Source organism: Mizuhopecten yessoensis, unplaced genomic scaffold, assembly GCF_002113885.1.
Source record: "Mizuhopecten yessoensis strain PY_sf001 unplaced genomic scaffold, ASM211388v2 scaffold893, whole genome shotgun sequence".
Taxonomy (NCBI): domain Eukaryota; kingdom Metazoa; phylum Mollusca; class Bivalvia; order Pectinida; family Pectinidae; genus Mizuhopecten; species Mizuhopecten yessoensis.
The window spans coordinates 205,333-223,254 of record NW_018403774.1 but is presented as its reverse complement, the minus strand read 5'-3'; the positions used below and the strand labels follow the sequence as shown (position 1 = coordinate 223,254).

The 17,922-nt window shown below is 39.8% G+C and overlaps 1 protein-coding gene across 4 annotated transcripts in view; it reads left to right on the top strand.

The window, feature by feature from the left end:
• The window catches only part of LOC110453735 (myocyte-specific enhancer factor 2C-like), a 124,437-nt gene that overhangs the window by 71,772 nt on the left and 34,743 nt on the right, over positions 1-17,922 (top strand). For 2 of the 4 annotated variants that reach the window (XM_021502862.1, XM_021502871.1), the window contains one exon: positions 17,130-17,262. In XM_021502862.1, coding sequence (XP_021358537.1) covers positions 17,209-17,262 — 54 coding nt within the window. In that variant the 5' untranslated portion in view covers positions 17,130-17,208. Of the gene's footprint in view, positions 1-10,418; positions 10,909-16,785; positions 16,996-17,129; positions 17,263-17,922 lie in introns of those variants that run through there. The other 2 variants (XM_021502853.1, XM_021502844.1) reach the window with 2 other exon arrangements.

The following is a 17,922-nucleotide window of genomic DNA, read 5'->3' as shown; positions in this document are numbered from 1 at the left end:
TCTGTACCTACATTGACAATGTCTCTCTATACCTACATTGACAATGTCTGTCTATACCTACATTGACATTGTCTGTCTGTACCAACATTGACAATGTCTGTCTGTACCTACAATGATGATGTCTGTCTGTACCTAAATTGACAATGTCTAGCTGTACCTACATTTACAATGTCAAGCTGTACCTACATTGACAATGTCTGTCTGTACCTACATTGACAATGTCTAGCTGTACCTACATAAACAATGTCTGTCTGTACCTACATTGACAATGTCTAGCTGTACCTACATTGACGATGTCTGCCTGTACCTACATTGACAATGTCTAGCTGTACCTACATTTACATTGTCTGTCTGTACCTACATTGACAATGTCTAGCTGTCCCTACATAAACAATGTCTGTCTGTACCTACATTGACATTGTCTGTCTGTACCAACATTGACAATGTCTGTCTGTACCTACAATGACAATGTCTAGCTGTACCTACATTGACAATGTCTAGCTGTATCTACATTGACAATGTCTAGCTGTACCTACATTTACATTGTCTGGTTGTACCTCCATTGACAATGTCTGTCTGTACCTACAATGACAATGTCTAGCTGTACCTACATTGACAATGTCTAGCTGTATCTACATTGACAATGTCTAGCTGTACCTACATTTACATTGTCTGGTTGTACCTACATTGACAATGTCTGTCTGTACCTACATTGACAATATGTAGCTGTAGCTACATTGGTGTTGTCTGTCCGTGCCTACACTGACAATGTCTGTCTATACCTATATTGACAATGTCTAGCTGTATCGACATTGACAATGTCTAGCTGTATCTACATTTTCATTGTCTGTCTGTACCTACATTGGCAATGTCTGTCTGTACCTATATTGACAATGACTAGCTGTATCTACATTTACATTGTCTGTCTGTACCTATGTTGACAAAGTCTGTCTGTACCTACATTTACAATGTCTGTCTATACCTACATTGACATTGTCTCTCTGTACCTACATTGACAATATGTAGCTGTAGCTACATTGGCGTTGTCTGTCCGTACCTACACTGACAATGTCTGTCTATACCTATATTGACAATGTCTAGCTGTACCTACATTGACATTGACTGTCTGTTCCTACATTGACAATGACTGTCTGTAGCTACATTGGCAATGTCTGTCTGTACCTATATTGACAATGACTAGCTGTATCTACATTTACATTGTCTGTCAGTACCTACATTGACAATGTGTAGAGGTACCTACATAAACAATGTCTGTCTGTACCTAAATTGACAATGTCTAGCTGTACCTACATTTACATTGTCTCTTACCTACATTGACAATGACTGTCTGTAGCTACATTGGCAATGTCTGTCTGTACCTATATTGACAATGTCTAGCTGTATCGACATTGACAATGTCTAGCTGTACCTACATTTACATTGTCTGGTTGTTCCTACATTGACAATGACTGTCTGTAGCTACATTGGCAATGTCTGTCTGTACCTAAATTGACAATGTCTGTCTGTCCCTACATTGACAATGTCTAGCTGTATCTACATTTTCATTGTCTGTCTGTACCTATGTTGACAAAGTCTGTCTGTACCTACATTGGCAATGTCTGTCTGTACCTATATTGACAATGACTAGCTGTATCTACATTTACATTGTCTGTCTGTACCTACATTGACAATGTCTATCTGTACATACATTGACAATATGTAGCTGTAGCTACATTGGTGTTGTCTGTCCGTACCTACACTGACAATGTCTGTCTCTACCTACATTGACACTGTCTGTCTGTACCTACATTGACAATGTCTAGCTGTACCTACATTGACAATGTCTGTCTGTAGCTACATTGACAATGTCTGTCTGTACCTACATTGACATTGTCTCTCTGTACCTACATTGACAATGTCTGTCTGTACCTACATTGACAATTGTTTGTCTGTACCTATATTGGCAATGTCTGTATGTACCTACTAGCTGTACCTACATTGACAATGTCTGTCTGTACCTACATTGACAATGTCTGTCTGTACCTACATTGACAATGTCTGTTTATACCTACATTGACAATGTCTGTCTGTACCTACATTGACAATTGTTTGTCTGTACCTACATTGACAATGTCTGTCTGTACCTACATTGACAATGTCTGACTGTACCTACTAGCTGTACCTACATTGATGCTTGACTTTACCAACATTGACACTTGTCTGTATGACGCTGTACACATCAGGCTATACCTATGACAGGGTGGAGACTGTATGACAGTAGTTTAACATGAGTATTGATTGTAGTGGTGTGGTGTTGACATCCTGTCCACTAGACTTCTGTCAGCCACACTTTTACTCCCTCCATCTCTGTCTCTTCCCTAATTATCCACCTCCGCCCAGTCACACAGCCGATCGTGATGGAAAGGGAACACACATAGACTCGACTGCACTCGTGCAATGTCCAATTATGGCTGGCAGTATGGTGTGTGGGCGTTATAGCAGTCTTATTAGGGCGGAATTGGCCATACGCCTCACCACAGATACAGCCCTGTCACCAATTTAGGTAACAGATAATGTGACATTACTGTTTGCAAACATACCACTGGCTAGCTCTGTGGTGTCAGCTAATGGCAATATCATATTCATGTGCAAATTGATCTGTCATCAAAATATTGAAATTTGTGGAAATCCTGGCATCACGACTCAATTTACGGGTATGAAGCTGCTATATCATGGGGAGGGGTTCTTCATTATTTTCTCATAATGTGTATGTACAAGCAAAAGTCTGATCATTTACTTGGAAATTAACACTTTAAATTTGATGAAGATAAATGTGTTTGTAGAATTGTTGTTTGTCATCATGAGCAGTAGCAGTGGTGTCTATTATGACAGGTATGTAATATCAGGCGTACCACACACCCAGTCAACAGGTGGGCTAGCCCACCTAGCCCACCCTTGTCTCATCTGTAACCCCCGTCTTTGTTGGGTTATTTTTTTTGGGGGGGGGGGGGGGGGCAGTGCTGCCCTAATGGTGAATCATACAGCACCTAGCATGTCTATGCTACACTACACAGGGCACCTGCTGTAGTGATTACACACAAGGTGGTGATGTCACAGGATCTACAGTATCACCAGTGGACATCTCTACATCTATAACATTACAGCCATCACACAGGCTACACTGCTAGCTAGGCTGGTCAACTTTATGAGTAAGGATTTGTCTGCAGGTTTATCAACAATTGTTTTGTAATGATGATGGGACTGTATTGAGACATATAGTAATGACTGTTAGAGCAACCTAGCTGGATCTTCCCCTGGTCGTAATCTGCCACCTGGCTACAAAACATGAATCAGATACAGATGCTGAACCTCATGGTGACCTTGACTAAGCAAGGTCGCCCTACAGTGGGTGGTAGTAATGAAGGGAGGAAAAAACGAGAAGGTAGAGGGGAGGGGAAGGGGAAGTAACATTTTACATAACCCTGATTCTGTCCTTGAATCAACAAAAATCTTCCACAACTGATAAAAAAGGTATGGGGTGGACTAGACCAATCATAGGATGGTGTAGCTGTCTGTGAAGTTGCATGGCTTAGCTCGTGGAAATGTTCAACCTTGCATTCCACGAGCTAATGTAGTGTACAATGCTACTGTTCTTCTTGTTACATGTTTATGAGTAGTGCATGGAATTTTATATCATTTTTTACCAACATTATATAACTTAATTCTACCATGTTCCACACCCATCCCAATCCTTCCCAAGCAAATATAAGCAGTGTAGGTTTAGTTTTAAACTATTTTGAAATCATACCTGTGGAACCATATATAGCAATGTACACAGACACAGTTTTTAACCTACCAACAGCTGTATGAGTGTGGTGGTTAAGTTTCCTTGGTGACGACCAAAATACCTACTTGATTGTGTTAAAGCTTGGCCTGTAACACTTGATGGGAAAGTAAGCTATACAGGATATGGCACACGATGTACCATCTCCCCCTCACCTAGTAATACATCTTCTCTAATTATGTCACAGCCATCATGTCCGATAACACTTTGTCATGGCCATGCCCTGATGCCCTAAGTAATTAGCCCCACTGTACTGATTAAGTTGTGCTTTATCAGGCAAAAAAGGTGAAACAGAGAGGTACTTCATAAAATTTTGAATAAATTATATGAGTTTTGAGATGATTGTTATTCTTTATACTTACTTCTTGCATATAAACTGGAAGTATAACATTTACAAAGTTTGTTGACATTATTCACATAATTAACATTCAATAATTCTGTACGAAGGCATTTAAAAAAATTGTTGTGCATGATTTAAAGAACAGATTTTAAAGACATAGGGAAAAACAAATTGCAATATTTATAGGATCTACTAATTCTGTATTATGATAATATTTGTAATATCTACTATAACCATTGATCATTGAGTCATGTGCTGCCATTAAACAATTTATTGAATATTCGTTCTAATTCAACACCTTTTGCACACACTCTAGCTACACTTCATGATAATACAGTATAAACTTGAGTTAATGTTTGTGACCTTTGTTTTAATATAGAGGAAGGGGAGGTAACCCTTAGTTTATGTTTCAGGTAATTTTGCGGTAGGGGAGATAATCTTAAGCTTATGTTTGTGACCTTTAAAATAATTTTGAGGTAGGGGAGATATCTCTAGATTATGTTTGTGACATTTGAAATAATTTTGAGGTAGGGTAGATAATCTTTAACCTTTGAAATGAGTTTGAGGTAGGGGACATATCTCTAGATTATGTTTGTGACCTTAGACATAAATTTGAGGTAGGGGAGATAATCTTTAGATTATGTTTGTGACCTTAGACATAATTTTGAGGTAGGGGAGATAATCTTTAGATTATGTTTGTGACCTTTTAGATAATTTTGTGGTATGGATGATAAACTTATGTTTACATTTGTGTCATTTGTATCATAAAATTGAGTTTTTGTTTTTGACCTTTGAGGTAATTTTGAGGTAGGAATGTTAAACTTGAGTCTATGTCAGTGAACTCTGAGGCAAGAGGTAGGTGCTTATGAAAATGTTTGAATATGGGTGTTGATATCTTGTAGAGATAACATGTTATTTAGTGATCAGCGGTGACAACACAGAGCCATCTTTGGAGGAGCAGTTTCCTGTGATGTAGATATAACACTAGACAGACTTGAGCACCGATTTCCTGGCGGGATAACACAGGGCATGATAATGCTGTACCCTTATCTAACCGATGGGTACTTTGTGGTAGTCCTACAGCTGGGATAGGGTTCCTGGACCAACAGTAGGTCACAGCCATTCTCACGTATATATACAATTATATTTCTATGATAGGGTGTCTATATTAGGACATTGGTCAGGCTAAATTTATTTTTAGAATTCACCAAAGTCATATTTAGACACAGATATTCCGTTTCTTTATGCACATACCATGGGCAAATTTCTATTTTTGTAGTTGGTTTATATTTACTACAGGGATTTTACAGGTGATTCAGCACTCCACATCATACTACTAAGTTGTACACCACAACTCACTCATTCTGTCAAAGGTTTTGCAACATAGCAACTGGCGACCATATTGAACTGTTTTTATTGTTATTTTTCCAGTTCCACGAAAGAATATGATAGTTTATTAAATAGCGATATATTGATCAAGGGAACAGGATGCTGTGTGGGAAGATTTCACCGGTGGGTTATTTTACCTATTAGCAGATGAGATCTCGCAGATGAGATCCTATTTTCTGACCATTATTTGGAGCGGATGTTGGATGACATTTAGAGTTTGATCTTTCTGACCTCCAGCTGACAGTACAGAAGTTATTTTGTTGATACCCTGTCCATTTGTTATTACGGTAGTGTTGTTTTACCTTCCCGATATGACACCTCACTGTATACAACACATGGGTCGCCGATGACACACATCAATTATCAACTAAGCATTTTTCTCCTACATTATTCATATCAAACTACATGCACTTGCTGGCATATTTAACATAATTGATTTTCAGCAGTTTCTGATATCAAATTTCTTTTTACCTGCAAATTGTAGCATTTATCGGCAATAAGCTTATGTACTGTAATAAGCCCACCCTCTTCTCTGAGTCAGAGATTATGTGTTGTCCTGTAATAAGCCCACCCTCTTCTCTGAGTCAGAGATTATGTGTTGTCCCCCTGGGATAATTGCAGGATAAATACTGTAAAGTAAATACAGACAAATCTGTTAGTGTATTGTGTGACCCAGAAATCTGATTATTTGACCATCACATCTTATGGTAAAGCATTATCTTGTATGACCACATTATCTTGTTGTATGACTAGCTTAGTTATTGTAAAACAAGGATATCTGATGCTATATGTGTGAATGGTTAAGAAACGATAGCTGCCATGATTAAATAGGACAGAAAGTAAATTTAGCATGATAATCCATGTCATGGTTGATTTAGCATGATAATCCATGTCATGGTTGATTTAGCATGATAATCCATGTCATGGTTAAATTTAGCATGATAATCCATGTCATGGTTGATTTAGCTCCTCACAATAGTTGTAATACACCTGTAGAAACTGAAACTGAACTGAGAATTCAGGTGAAGTCATCTCAGTTGTGTTAGGGGTGTGAGGTCATCTAAGTTGTGTTAGGGGTGTAAGGTCATCTAAGTTGTGTTAGGGGTGTGAGGTCATCTAAGTTGTGTTAGGGGGGTGAAATTACTGTAGATGTGTTGTAAGGGTGGGAAATTATCTAAAGTTGTGTTAGGAGTGTGAAATTAACAGAGATGTGTTGTAAGGGTGTCAAATTATCTAAAGTTGTGTTAGGAGTGTGAAATTAACAGAGATGTGTTGTAAGGGTGTCAAATTATCTAAAGTTGTGTTAGGAGTGTGAAATTAACAGAGATGTGTTGTAAGGGTGTCAAATTATCTAAAGTTGTGTTAGGAGGGTGAAATTACCGGAGATGTGTTGTAAGGGGGGGAAATTATCTAAAGTTGTGTTAGGAGGGTGAAATTACCGGAGATGTGTTGTAAGGGGGGGAAATTATCTAAAGTTGTGTTAGGAGGGTGAAATTACCGGAGATGTGTTGTAAGGGGGGGAAATTATCTAAAGTTGTGTTAGGAGTGTGAAATTACCGGAGATGTGTTGTAAGGGGGGGAAATTATCTAAAGTTGTGTTAGGAGGGTGAAATTACCGGAGATGTGTTGTAAGGATGTGAAATTATCTAAAGTTGTGTTAGGAGTGTGAAATTAACAGAGATGTGTTGTAAGGGTGTGAAATTATCTAAAGTTGTGTTAGGGATGTGAAATTACTGGCGATGTGTTGTTAGGGTGTGAAATTATCTAAAGTTGTGTTAGGAGGGTGAAATTAACAGAGATGTGTTGTAAGGGTGTCAAATTATCTAAAGTTGTGTTAGGGGTGTGAAATTACTGGAGATGTGTTGTAAGGGTGTGAAATTACTGGAGATGTGTTGTAAGGGTGTGAAATTACCGGAGATGTGTTGTAAGGATGTGAAATTATCTAAAGTTGTGTTGTAATGAGTGTGAAATTTAAGGTGTGTACATGTCCTTTATACTTACATACATAGTGTTGGACACACAAAAACAATGTAAACTAAAAATCTTTTCATCTTACTCTCTGGTTTTCGACATTGTTTCAAAGTGATATTTCCTCAGATCGCAATCAGAAAACTTCCCTGCCTGATGAGATATGACTAACACACAATAAAGTAACAACCATAGATATATACAGCACTAACAACAGCCAGGGAGACAGGAACTGTGTAGGCTGGAAAACTCTAACGAACTATATTGGGGCAGCAATACTTTACTATGTAGATTGGAAGACTTCAGAGAACTATATAGGCTGGAAGACTGGGAGACTGCAGTAAGTAGGCTGGAAGGCTGGGAGACTGCAGTATGTAGGCTGGAAGGCTGGGGGACTGCAGTATATAGGCTGGAAGGCTGGGGGACAGCAGTATGTAGGCTGGAAGGCTGGGAGACTGTAGTATATAGGCTGGAATGCTGGGAGACTTCAGTATATAGGCTGGAAGGCTGGAGTATATATGCTGGAAGGCTGGGAGACTTCCGTATATAGGCTGGAAGGCTGGGGGACTGCAGCATGTAGGCTGGAAGGCTGGGGGACTTTAGTATATAGGCTGGAAGGCTGGGGGAATGCAGTATGTAGGCTGGAAGGCTGGGAGACTGGAGTATATAGGCTGGAAGGCTGGGAGACTGCAGTATGTAGGCTGGAAGACTGGGAGACTGCAGTATATAGGCTGGAAGGCTGGGAGACTTCAGTATATAGGCTGGAAGGCTGGAGTATATATGCTGGAAGGCTGGGAGACTTCAGTATACAGACAGGAAGGCTGGGAGACTTCAGTATATAGGCAGGACGGCTGGAAGACTTCAGTATATTAGGCACGAAGGCTGGGAGACTTCAGTATATAGGCAGAAAGACTCTATATAGGCTCTAATCAAGTATATAGGCAGAAAGACTCTATAGGGTTCAATAAAGCTCAGTTAAGTAATTGGCTTCAATTGAGTATATGGGCAAGAAGACTTGTGAAAGCCATGTAGTTAGGAAGATTCAATGAACTTTATTGAGGTAGTACAAATCTTATAAACAACCAGACACCATTAGGTATGAGTCTGACTTGGAATAAATAATTTGTTCACATATTCATTTCTTTGTCTAATAATCTATTTACAATTGGTAATAAGTGTACTTTACTCCATCCATTTATCATAGTTTGAGTTTTCTGTCGCTGAATTTTGTTTTCTTTCTCTTTTTAGGTTTGTCTGCCAAGAGTTAAACATTATTCCTTAAGATGTTATTAAGTGTAATGATTAATATAAAATTGTTTGTTCTGCTAGAACAGTAAGCCTTCATCACTTGTGTGAACATGTTTGTGACACGTGGAATAACCAGACAAGAATAACTTGTGATGAAAGAGGCCATTTTTACGAAAAATTTCATATTTTCGTGCCTGACTGATTTCTGTGTAATACTCAATGTGGCTTTCTTACCTGAGGGTCATGGCAAAAATGTGAAAGTCTGGTCAACTTAACGCCCACCAACTTACAAACAATAATAATCATAAACATAGGGTGATCTGATACAGTTCCAGTAAGGCACAAGTACATAAGAAGCTGTTAGAGTTGTTGATATGGTTGGGGAAGGTGGATACGGTTGGGGAGGGTGGATACGTTTGGGGAGGGTGGATACGGTTGGGGAGGGTGGATACGTTTGGGGAAGGTGGATACGGTTGGGGAGGGTGGATACTGTTGGGGAGGGTGGATACAGTTGGGGAGGGTGGATACGGGGAAGGTAAAGCTGCTGAGGTGTAGGATATGATGGGCGGTATAATTGGGACATTGATTGGGACAGATATACCTGTAGTATTGTGTTATCAGGCCATCAGTGTCTGCTGGCCATATATATACTACCTATAATTATCTTTGATAAAAGTAGGCTGATATACACGTACCTGTAAGTCATACCTTTACAGAAAAAATGGTGTCCTTTACTGTTTTGTCTTATTTAGGTATCCAAATCTAGAATGGTGCTATAAATGAAATTGTCCTGAAAATTCCTTACCTTCACAACAAGAACGATTGCAAATATTCACATGTATGTGTCTGTTTTACATTTTTAAATTCCACAAATATGAAAGGTCTCGGAGTTCATCAAAATAAAAAACTTTCCACTGATGTTGATATGAAATAAATGGAAAATTTATGTGAAGAATTGGAGCACATGGCAGGATTGTGTTGTGATGTTAGTCAGATTGGTACCTGCACGGTGGCCTATGGTAATTAGCGTTCTCAGCATCTTAGTAGTGTAGGTATGAGTAAGGAGCACCAGAGCCCTGCAGACAGGCCTGGTGGCGGCCCCGCTAATGATCCAATCATGTCCATCAATACAAACCTATATAAATGTGTATCAATGAAATACACAAACAAATATAAGGGGGATACATAACCAGTAAAACAGAGAGGTGGAAAGGAGGAGAAAACAGGTTTCATAATCTGGGTGGAAATCACTGTATCAAGGGTGAGCAAGTGCAGAGGAAAGCAAATTTTGTTTTCTAAACCTTTAGTTTGTCTAAAATGTCCAGGGCGTTTGATATTGACGAGAAAGTAGATAAGAAACGTGAAGGATTGGGCTGATACAGGTATCGGAGAGTGCAGGAAAGATTGGGCAGTCACAGGTAAAATGGGTCAGCTTCACATGCTGGTGTGTGTATACATAGGTCTGTCCTGTTATAAGGGTCTCCCAGTCCTCCACCAGACCAGCATCAGGACACTGCTAGGCCTTACTATTACAGCTGTTCATACTGGATAGAGCCGTTCTACAGACTTTCCTATCAGTTCTACCCACATCTTTCTCAGTTCTACTACCAGGATATTCTAGTCTCTAAACTTTTCCACAGATAATTTTACAAGACTTGTGTCCTGATTCCAAGTGAACTCCTAAGGACACAATAGTTCACTATCTGTTTCATATTCTGCAAATGTTGTTCCTAGAATACGTGATTATTGGAAAACCTTTAAAAGCCGGCCTGAAGGACACTCAACCCGTGGAGTCGTGTCACACATTGAGGACGGCCGAGGCTACCATAGGATAACTTCAATCTTTGTCAATAATTCTGTCAGGATTATATATTGGAACAACAATTCAGCCGTGGTTTTATTGGGTCAACAGTTTCTCTCTCATTCCTTACAACTAGTGGAATCCTACCAGCATCATCATACAGCACTTCTACGTTCTGTCTTTATTGGAAGTTCTTCACTGGAAATTCTTCTATGTCCAGCTCCAGATGACTTGATTGCTCTGTAGCAAAACTAGAGTTGGTGTCCTAGGAAATTCCCAGAGATTTTAATCTGTTCCTGCCTAATCCACCAGCTCAATGTAGGTATTTTAACTACATATCTACAACCAAGCCCTCCCCTGTATCCATTCTCAATTACCCCTCCCCTTTATCCAAACTGTGGCAGTCAATCTTTTACAGGTCAGTTGCATATGGTGGTCAGTAGGATAGAGTGGTCAGCCAGAAAGTTGTGGCAAGGAGTGTATGCATGCTGGTCTGTGGTTGTCAGTAAAGATGTGATGGTAAGGGGGATCTACTGGTCAGTGGTTGTCAGTAAAGATGTGATGGTAAGGGGAGTGATTGATTGATTGATAGTTTTACGTCCGCTTCACTACCGAGTAGTTTGGTTATTCAGGGGTAAGGGGGATCTACTGGTCAGTTATATGTAGTGGTCAGTGGAATGTGAGTGTTTGTGAAATGTAGTGGTCAGTGGAATGTGAAATGTAGTGGTCAGTGGAATGTGGGAGTCAGTAAGATATGCTATGGTTTTTGTGACATAGTGGTCAGTTATATGTATAGTGGTCAGTGGAATGTGAGTGTTTGTAGGGTGTAGTGGTCAGTGGACTGTGGGAGTCAGTAAGATATGTTATCGTTTTTTGTGACATAGTGGTCAGTGGACTGTGGAAGTCAGTAAGATATGTTATGGTTTGTAGGACGTAATTTGTCAGTAATGATGTGATCTTTGTGTTAGTAAGTAGTGTGTATTGATTACTAGAATTAGTGGTCAATAGATGTGGTCAGTGGGATGCGGTGGCAGCCATCTGAGTTTGGCTGAGTAGGATGTGGTCAGTAGTGATCAGTATTATTTAGTGGTCGTTGTGGTGGCTAGTAAGATGTAGTGGTCAGAAAAAAATGATGGTTAGTGGGATGCACTGGTCAATGATATGTAGTGGTCGGTAATATGTTCTGGTCAGTTAAAATGTATCCACTGATCAAAAAATATTTGATGGTGTATGGAGATAAACATTGTAAAAACATATCTTAGCTTGAATTGTGAAGTTTTGGTTAAATTTTGTCTCTGTAACAAAATGAAAGGTTTTGTTGCCAATAGAGGAATGCTCCGGGGTTTGATGGATATGTGAGGGTGTCAGTAATGTCACAGTAGGGGAGATAAATCAAAGGGGATTCATGTCAGTCATTAGCTCCTTGATTAAAAGGTTGGTTAGTACTAGTTGATGGGTGATGGTGACAGTCCAGGTAGAGCAAGCCATCAGCCCTCCACATATCAAACCAAAGCTGATTTATCAGCAGCCTCCTTGAGTCATTGAATATTCATAAGGTTTGTGATGTGAGGTGTAGTAAGGAGGGGAGGCAGTGAGGGTTTTATCACTGTCTGTGTGGGGAAGTGTCACCTCTCATCAGCCACCGTGACAGAGGTCAACAGAGGTCAACACGGAAACTCACAGTGTGACCAATTGAGATGCAGATCATGTATGTTTGACAGCTTTTGGTGTCATCATTTTGGGGTTAGGGGTTGGTGTGACATCCCAGTAAGAATGGAGGTTGAAAATTAACTAGTTTATCTACAGTAGCAAATGTCTGTTACTGAAAAGGTTGATTTGGTAAAAATCATTTCAAGATTTTAAATCATGTCATAGTGAGAAGTTTCTCCTGAAGTCGTTACACAAGTCAGTCTACAGGATTAATGTTGACTGTCATGTGAATGATATGTCTGTCTAGGCTGTTCACCCAATGTTAATTATCTGGGACATTTTAACAGCTCTCCTGAATCTGTTCTAAACCGGCTGGCTGATCTATCGGTGAATTTCTAACAGACTTATCGGCATAAACTGAAGATTCAGCATTAAACATATTCATCAGCAATTCATCTTAACTGTGTTAGAACAAAAAGGCAGACACTGATGTGGTGAATTCGTAATTCACACTTGCCCACTCTCCCTATTTTAGAGGGATGCTACCAATTTTGGACCCTAAAATTGAGCATTTTCAGCCAGTGAATTTGATAAACTATTCCTATTTTCTAAGATCTGATAATTTTATAATCTGAAAGATGCCATTTACGAGTGTTAATTTTTCCCTAGGGTGTACATACACACATTTTATTTTTGCTTTTAATTCTGAGCATGTGCAATCTGCCCCATAGAAATTTTAAAAAGTATGATAATTGAAGAGTGCGTGCAGACATGGGTTGTATTATTAGTCATAAATAACCTACCCATAAATGATAATGTAATCTACTTTCTGATTGGTCAAGTGTAGACTGTTATTTCTTAGCTAATGAGCAAGGATTATGTATCCTATCGAAGTAATTTTAAACAAAACTGATATTTGATGGAACAAAAGTTGATCATAAATCATGTGGTTGGTAGGAATGGAATAGTGTCTGTGGGGAGATACAGGGGCATGTCTTTGAGATATCACTTTGGGAGTTAATCCTTGGTATTGTGCAGCACACTTTACACGACTAAAATCTCTGTCGAGACATTTCCAGACTTGGACAGATTACCTATAGAAATCTTATTTCTTGCTTGTGTTGCACATGGGAAAAAAAATCCTCTAAAAATGGGGGAAAAATCCTCCAAATTGTATCCTTAGCATTAAAATGAAATGTGGTATTTAAAAATCATGAGAAAAGCCATTGAAACCTTATTTTGCTGTATTTTATATTTATGGGTGTATCATTTATAACAACGTGTTACCATGCATTAGGATTCTGATGTTACTGATAATGATGAATATTTTTGATTACAAGGTTAATGTGTATGTTCTGATGCTAATCATGAATGTATACATTGTAATTTCATGTTTATCATTTTGTTTTTGATGATGAACAGTATATTTGAAAAATGTCTGTGCACTGTGTTTTCATAATTTGATACCGATCCTTTCGAACGAGTTGTCATAAATATTGCGGGGACACATTTGTGTCCATGGCTTGCGATGGGAGAGAATTTCCTTATCGCCTTGTTAGTTGTCATCTAGTAGCACTGGATTTTCTGCGATGTAGGGCGTATCTACCAGCATCCACAACATCTCCCAGCTTCAACCATTGATGTGAACAACTGATCACAACTACCGAAGTATGTGTGAAAACAGGACCTCTGTGCTCCGGCATCAGATTCGTAGATCAACATGGAATCAGAGAGCTAATTTGTTTCTACATATAGAAGGCCATTATTATATACTTGTGGTAAAAACTAATAGTAGGTGTGATTGTTCTGCTTGAATGTAAGGATGATAAGGAGAAAACTCATGTTAAATACTAATGGTCTGTTTGTGTCCGAATTTGTTAAATTGGGCAATTTTTTAAAGTTGATCGAAGGTCATGACCTTAGAAACAGCAGACAAGATGGTACATACCTAACATAGTTGTGTGGCGAGAGAAGAATTATATACTATAGAATGGGATCTTTAGCTCAGAGGATTAAGTAATTGTATAAGTACTGTGTACTATTAGTGAGAATGTGAAGTGCCCTACCTTATAGTTCTGTAATACACAAGTGCTTTATCTACAAGTAAAGTCACAACCAAGAGGCTTTAACGAATATGTCCTTATTTCTGGTCACTTGTACTTAGTGTACTTAATTGTGTACTTATTCAGCATATGTATAATTCACTTTCTTCTTATGTTCCCTGACTTTGGACACAAATACAATCACTTTAATTATCAACACTTTACACCTGTGCATGTAAATGTAGGTAGTTGTGTCCCAGGTGTGTGTGAATGAACATGTATAGAAAATGTGGTCCCTGGAGTTGTTGGTCAGACTGTGATGACCAGTGAGGGTCCCTGGAGTTGTTGGTCAGACTGTGATGATCAGTGATGGTCCCTGGAGTTGTTGGTCAGACTGTGATGACCAGTGAGGGTCTCTGGGGTTGTTGGTCAGGCTGTGATGATCAATGATGGTCCCTGGAGTTGTTGGTCAGGCTGTGATGATCAGTGATGGTCCCTGGAGTTGTTGGTCAGGCTGTGATGACCAGGGAGGGTCTCTGGAGTTGTTGGTCAGGCTGTGATGATCAGTGATGGTCCCTGGATTTGTTGGTCGGGCTGTGATGACCAGTGAGGGTCTCTGGGGGTGTTGGTCAGGCTGTGATGATCAATGATGGTCCCTGGAGTTGTTGGTCGTGCTGTGATGACCAGTGATGGGCCCTGGAGTTGTTGGTCAGACTGTGATGACCAGTGAGGGTCCCTGGCGTTGTTGGTCAGACTGTGATGACCAGTGAGGGTCTCTGGGGTTGTTGGTCGGGCTGTGATGATCAATGATGGTCCCTGGAGTTGTTGGTCGTGCTGTGATGACCAGTGATGGGCCCTGGAGTTGTTGGTCAGACTGTGATGACCAGTGAGGGTCCCTGGGGTTGTTGGTCGGGCTGTGATGACCAGTGAGGGTCCCTGGAGTTGTTGGTCAGGCTTTGATGACCAGTGCGGGGCTCTGGAGCTGTTGGTCGGGCTGTGATGACCAGTGAGGGTCCCTGGCGTTGTTGGTCAGACTGTGATGACCAGTGAGGGTCTCTGGAGTTGTTGGTCAGACTGTGATGACCAGTGAGGGGCTCTGGAGTTGTTGGTCAGGCTGTGATGACCAGTGAGGGTCTCTGGAGTTGTTGGTCAGACTGTGATGACCAGTGCGGGTCCCTGGAGTTGTTGGTCAGACTGTGATGATCAGTGATGGTCCCTGGAGTTGTTGGTCAGACTGTGATGATCAGTGATGGTCCCTGGAGTTGTTAGTCGGGCTGTGATGACCAGTGAGGGTCCCTGGAGTTGTTGGTCAGACTGAGATGACCAGTGAGGGTCCCTGGAGTTGTTGGTCAGACTGAGATGACCAGTGAGGGTCCCTGGAGTTGTTGGTCCGGCTGTGATGACCAGTGAAGGTCCCTGGAGTTGTTGGTCAGGCTGTGATGACCAGTGAGGGGCCCTGGAGTTGTTGGTCAGGCTGTGATGATCAGTGAGGGTCCCTGGAGTTGTTGGTCGGGCTGTGATGACCAGTGCGGGTCTCTGGGGTTGTTGGTCAGGCTGTGATGATCAATGATGGTCCCTGGAGGTGTTGGTCAGGCTGTGATGATCAGTGATGGTCCCTGGAGTTGTTAGTCGGGCTGTGATGACCAGTGAGGGTCCCTGGAGTTGTTGGTCAGGCTTTGTTGACCAGTTCTGTGTAGCGATACCTCTTTATGAAATCCATCAGACAAGAAATCAGGGACCACCAGGATTACCTATGTTGACAGAATGGGAGGCTCCATTTTCACTCCCTGTTTGTTTTGATACTGCAGAAATCAAAATTACACAAAGCTTAACAAAGGAAAGTTCAAGGTTAATAAAGAATTTAATTCAATCTTGTCATTTTGTCAAGCTAATAAACCCTGTCCAGGTTAAATTAACAGAGTTGTGAGTTAATGTCAGTGATTCTCTGTATATTGGAAACCCTCCGGCAGCTGTATAGCCATAATTACCATGTTGACAGGGCTGTTTCGCTGCGATATCTGTGGAGAAGACTTCCTTTGGAATAGGAGATTGACAATGTATCGTATTTTGACTGATAAAAACATGAGCACTTTGAGTATGTGTGGGTGTGTGTAACAACAGGGAGAAACATGATGTCAATATTCAGTACTTCAGAGCCATGTAAGAGCTGTATCCACAGGTTATTCCAAGGTTTCTCATAGTATTTAACGTCTGGACCATTGTTTAACTAAATCTATTTTATTTGACATATATGTATGGTTTGGATGTCATATGATGTCCTGGTAATTTTACTGGACGTGTCGTTTCAGAAATATATGATATCCTGGTAATTTCAGTGGACACATATGTGGTTTGAAAAATTGTCATGTGACATCCTGTTTTTAGTGGATACATGTATGTGGTTTAGGATATATGATATGACATCCTTGTAACGTCAAAGTGCTGATAATGTAAAATGTTCATACAGTATTATCTTATACTTTGGAATGAACATACGTCATTACAAAGCCGATGTAGTAATTCCCCCAGACCACTATACAGTGTGATAGACTGGGATAACTATAGCTGTCAGGGTTACAGATTGGTTGACCCTCCTATTACCTTATTTCACCTCACAATAACATTCAACAGTTTTTCATATAACAGTTTGATGAGGTTGGAAAGATCATATGTATCTTTCATGCCAGACATGTAAAGGAGCATGTATCCATAGGTACATTCTAGTCGTCGTTGTTAGGGCAACCTGCAGCAGGATTGGTACACGTCTTTCCATAAATCTGTATGTTTCAGAAATGCACGCTCTTTTGATTAATTCCTACAGCAGCCTGTTTTGTTGTGTATTTTCAGGATTGTAAGTTCTGTCGGAGAAACGTCAATAGTGGCTCAGGAACGCAGCAACAGTGGGAGTGGGGTGGAAAAGGTCAGGATGGGGCGCAAAAAAATCCAAATATCCCGCATTGGCGACGAACGGAACCGGCAGGTAAGAATTACTTAACATTGTTTAATTTTGAATATACATTAAAAGTTGATTTTCAACTAACCTGGAGGACAGGAATCATTATTTTATGATTGAGCATAAGTTATTTCGAATTTGATGATCAAGAGACAAGCCTTACTGCGTGGACAGGAGAAGAATAATGACTAACAAGTACTTAGATAGTAAGACAGAGCAGTAAGGTTATAATAAGCTTAAACTATATATTTCATTGTCATTTTCAACTAAAACTAACTAGAGGATGAGTTACCCGAGACTTTTGACAAACCAACATTTTACATTTAGGCATGCTTGTATATTTCCCATCCAAATTCCATTTTTTTTCAGGAGATGAACACAATGTTTGCTATAGCAGCTGTTATTAGTAAAAAATAATCGTATCTTTATTTCATTTCATACTTGTCTTTAACTATGCAAGTTGAGTGAACAACATTTTGAAATGTCATCGCTCTTCAGTTCTTTACAATCCAAAATTTAATAATAACAAATGACGTTGAATTGTTGACAAATTGTTGAATGCTAAAATAACATTTAAGACAGGAAAAAGGTAATTAATTTAGAAACTTTGGAAACTAAGTCATCTATTGAAGATTTATTTTCTGTTAATCAAGTCTGAAAATGAAAAGATGTTACGTTTTATAGATA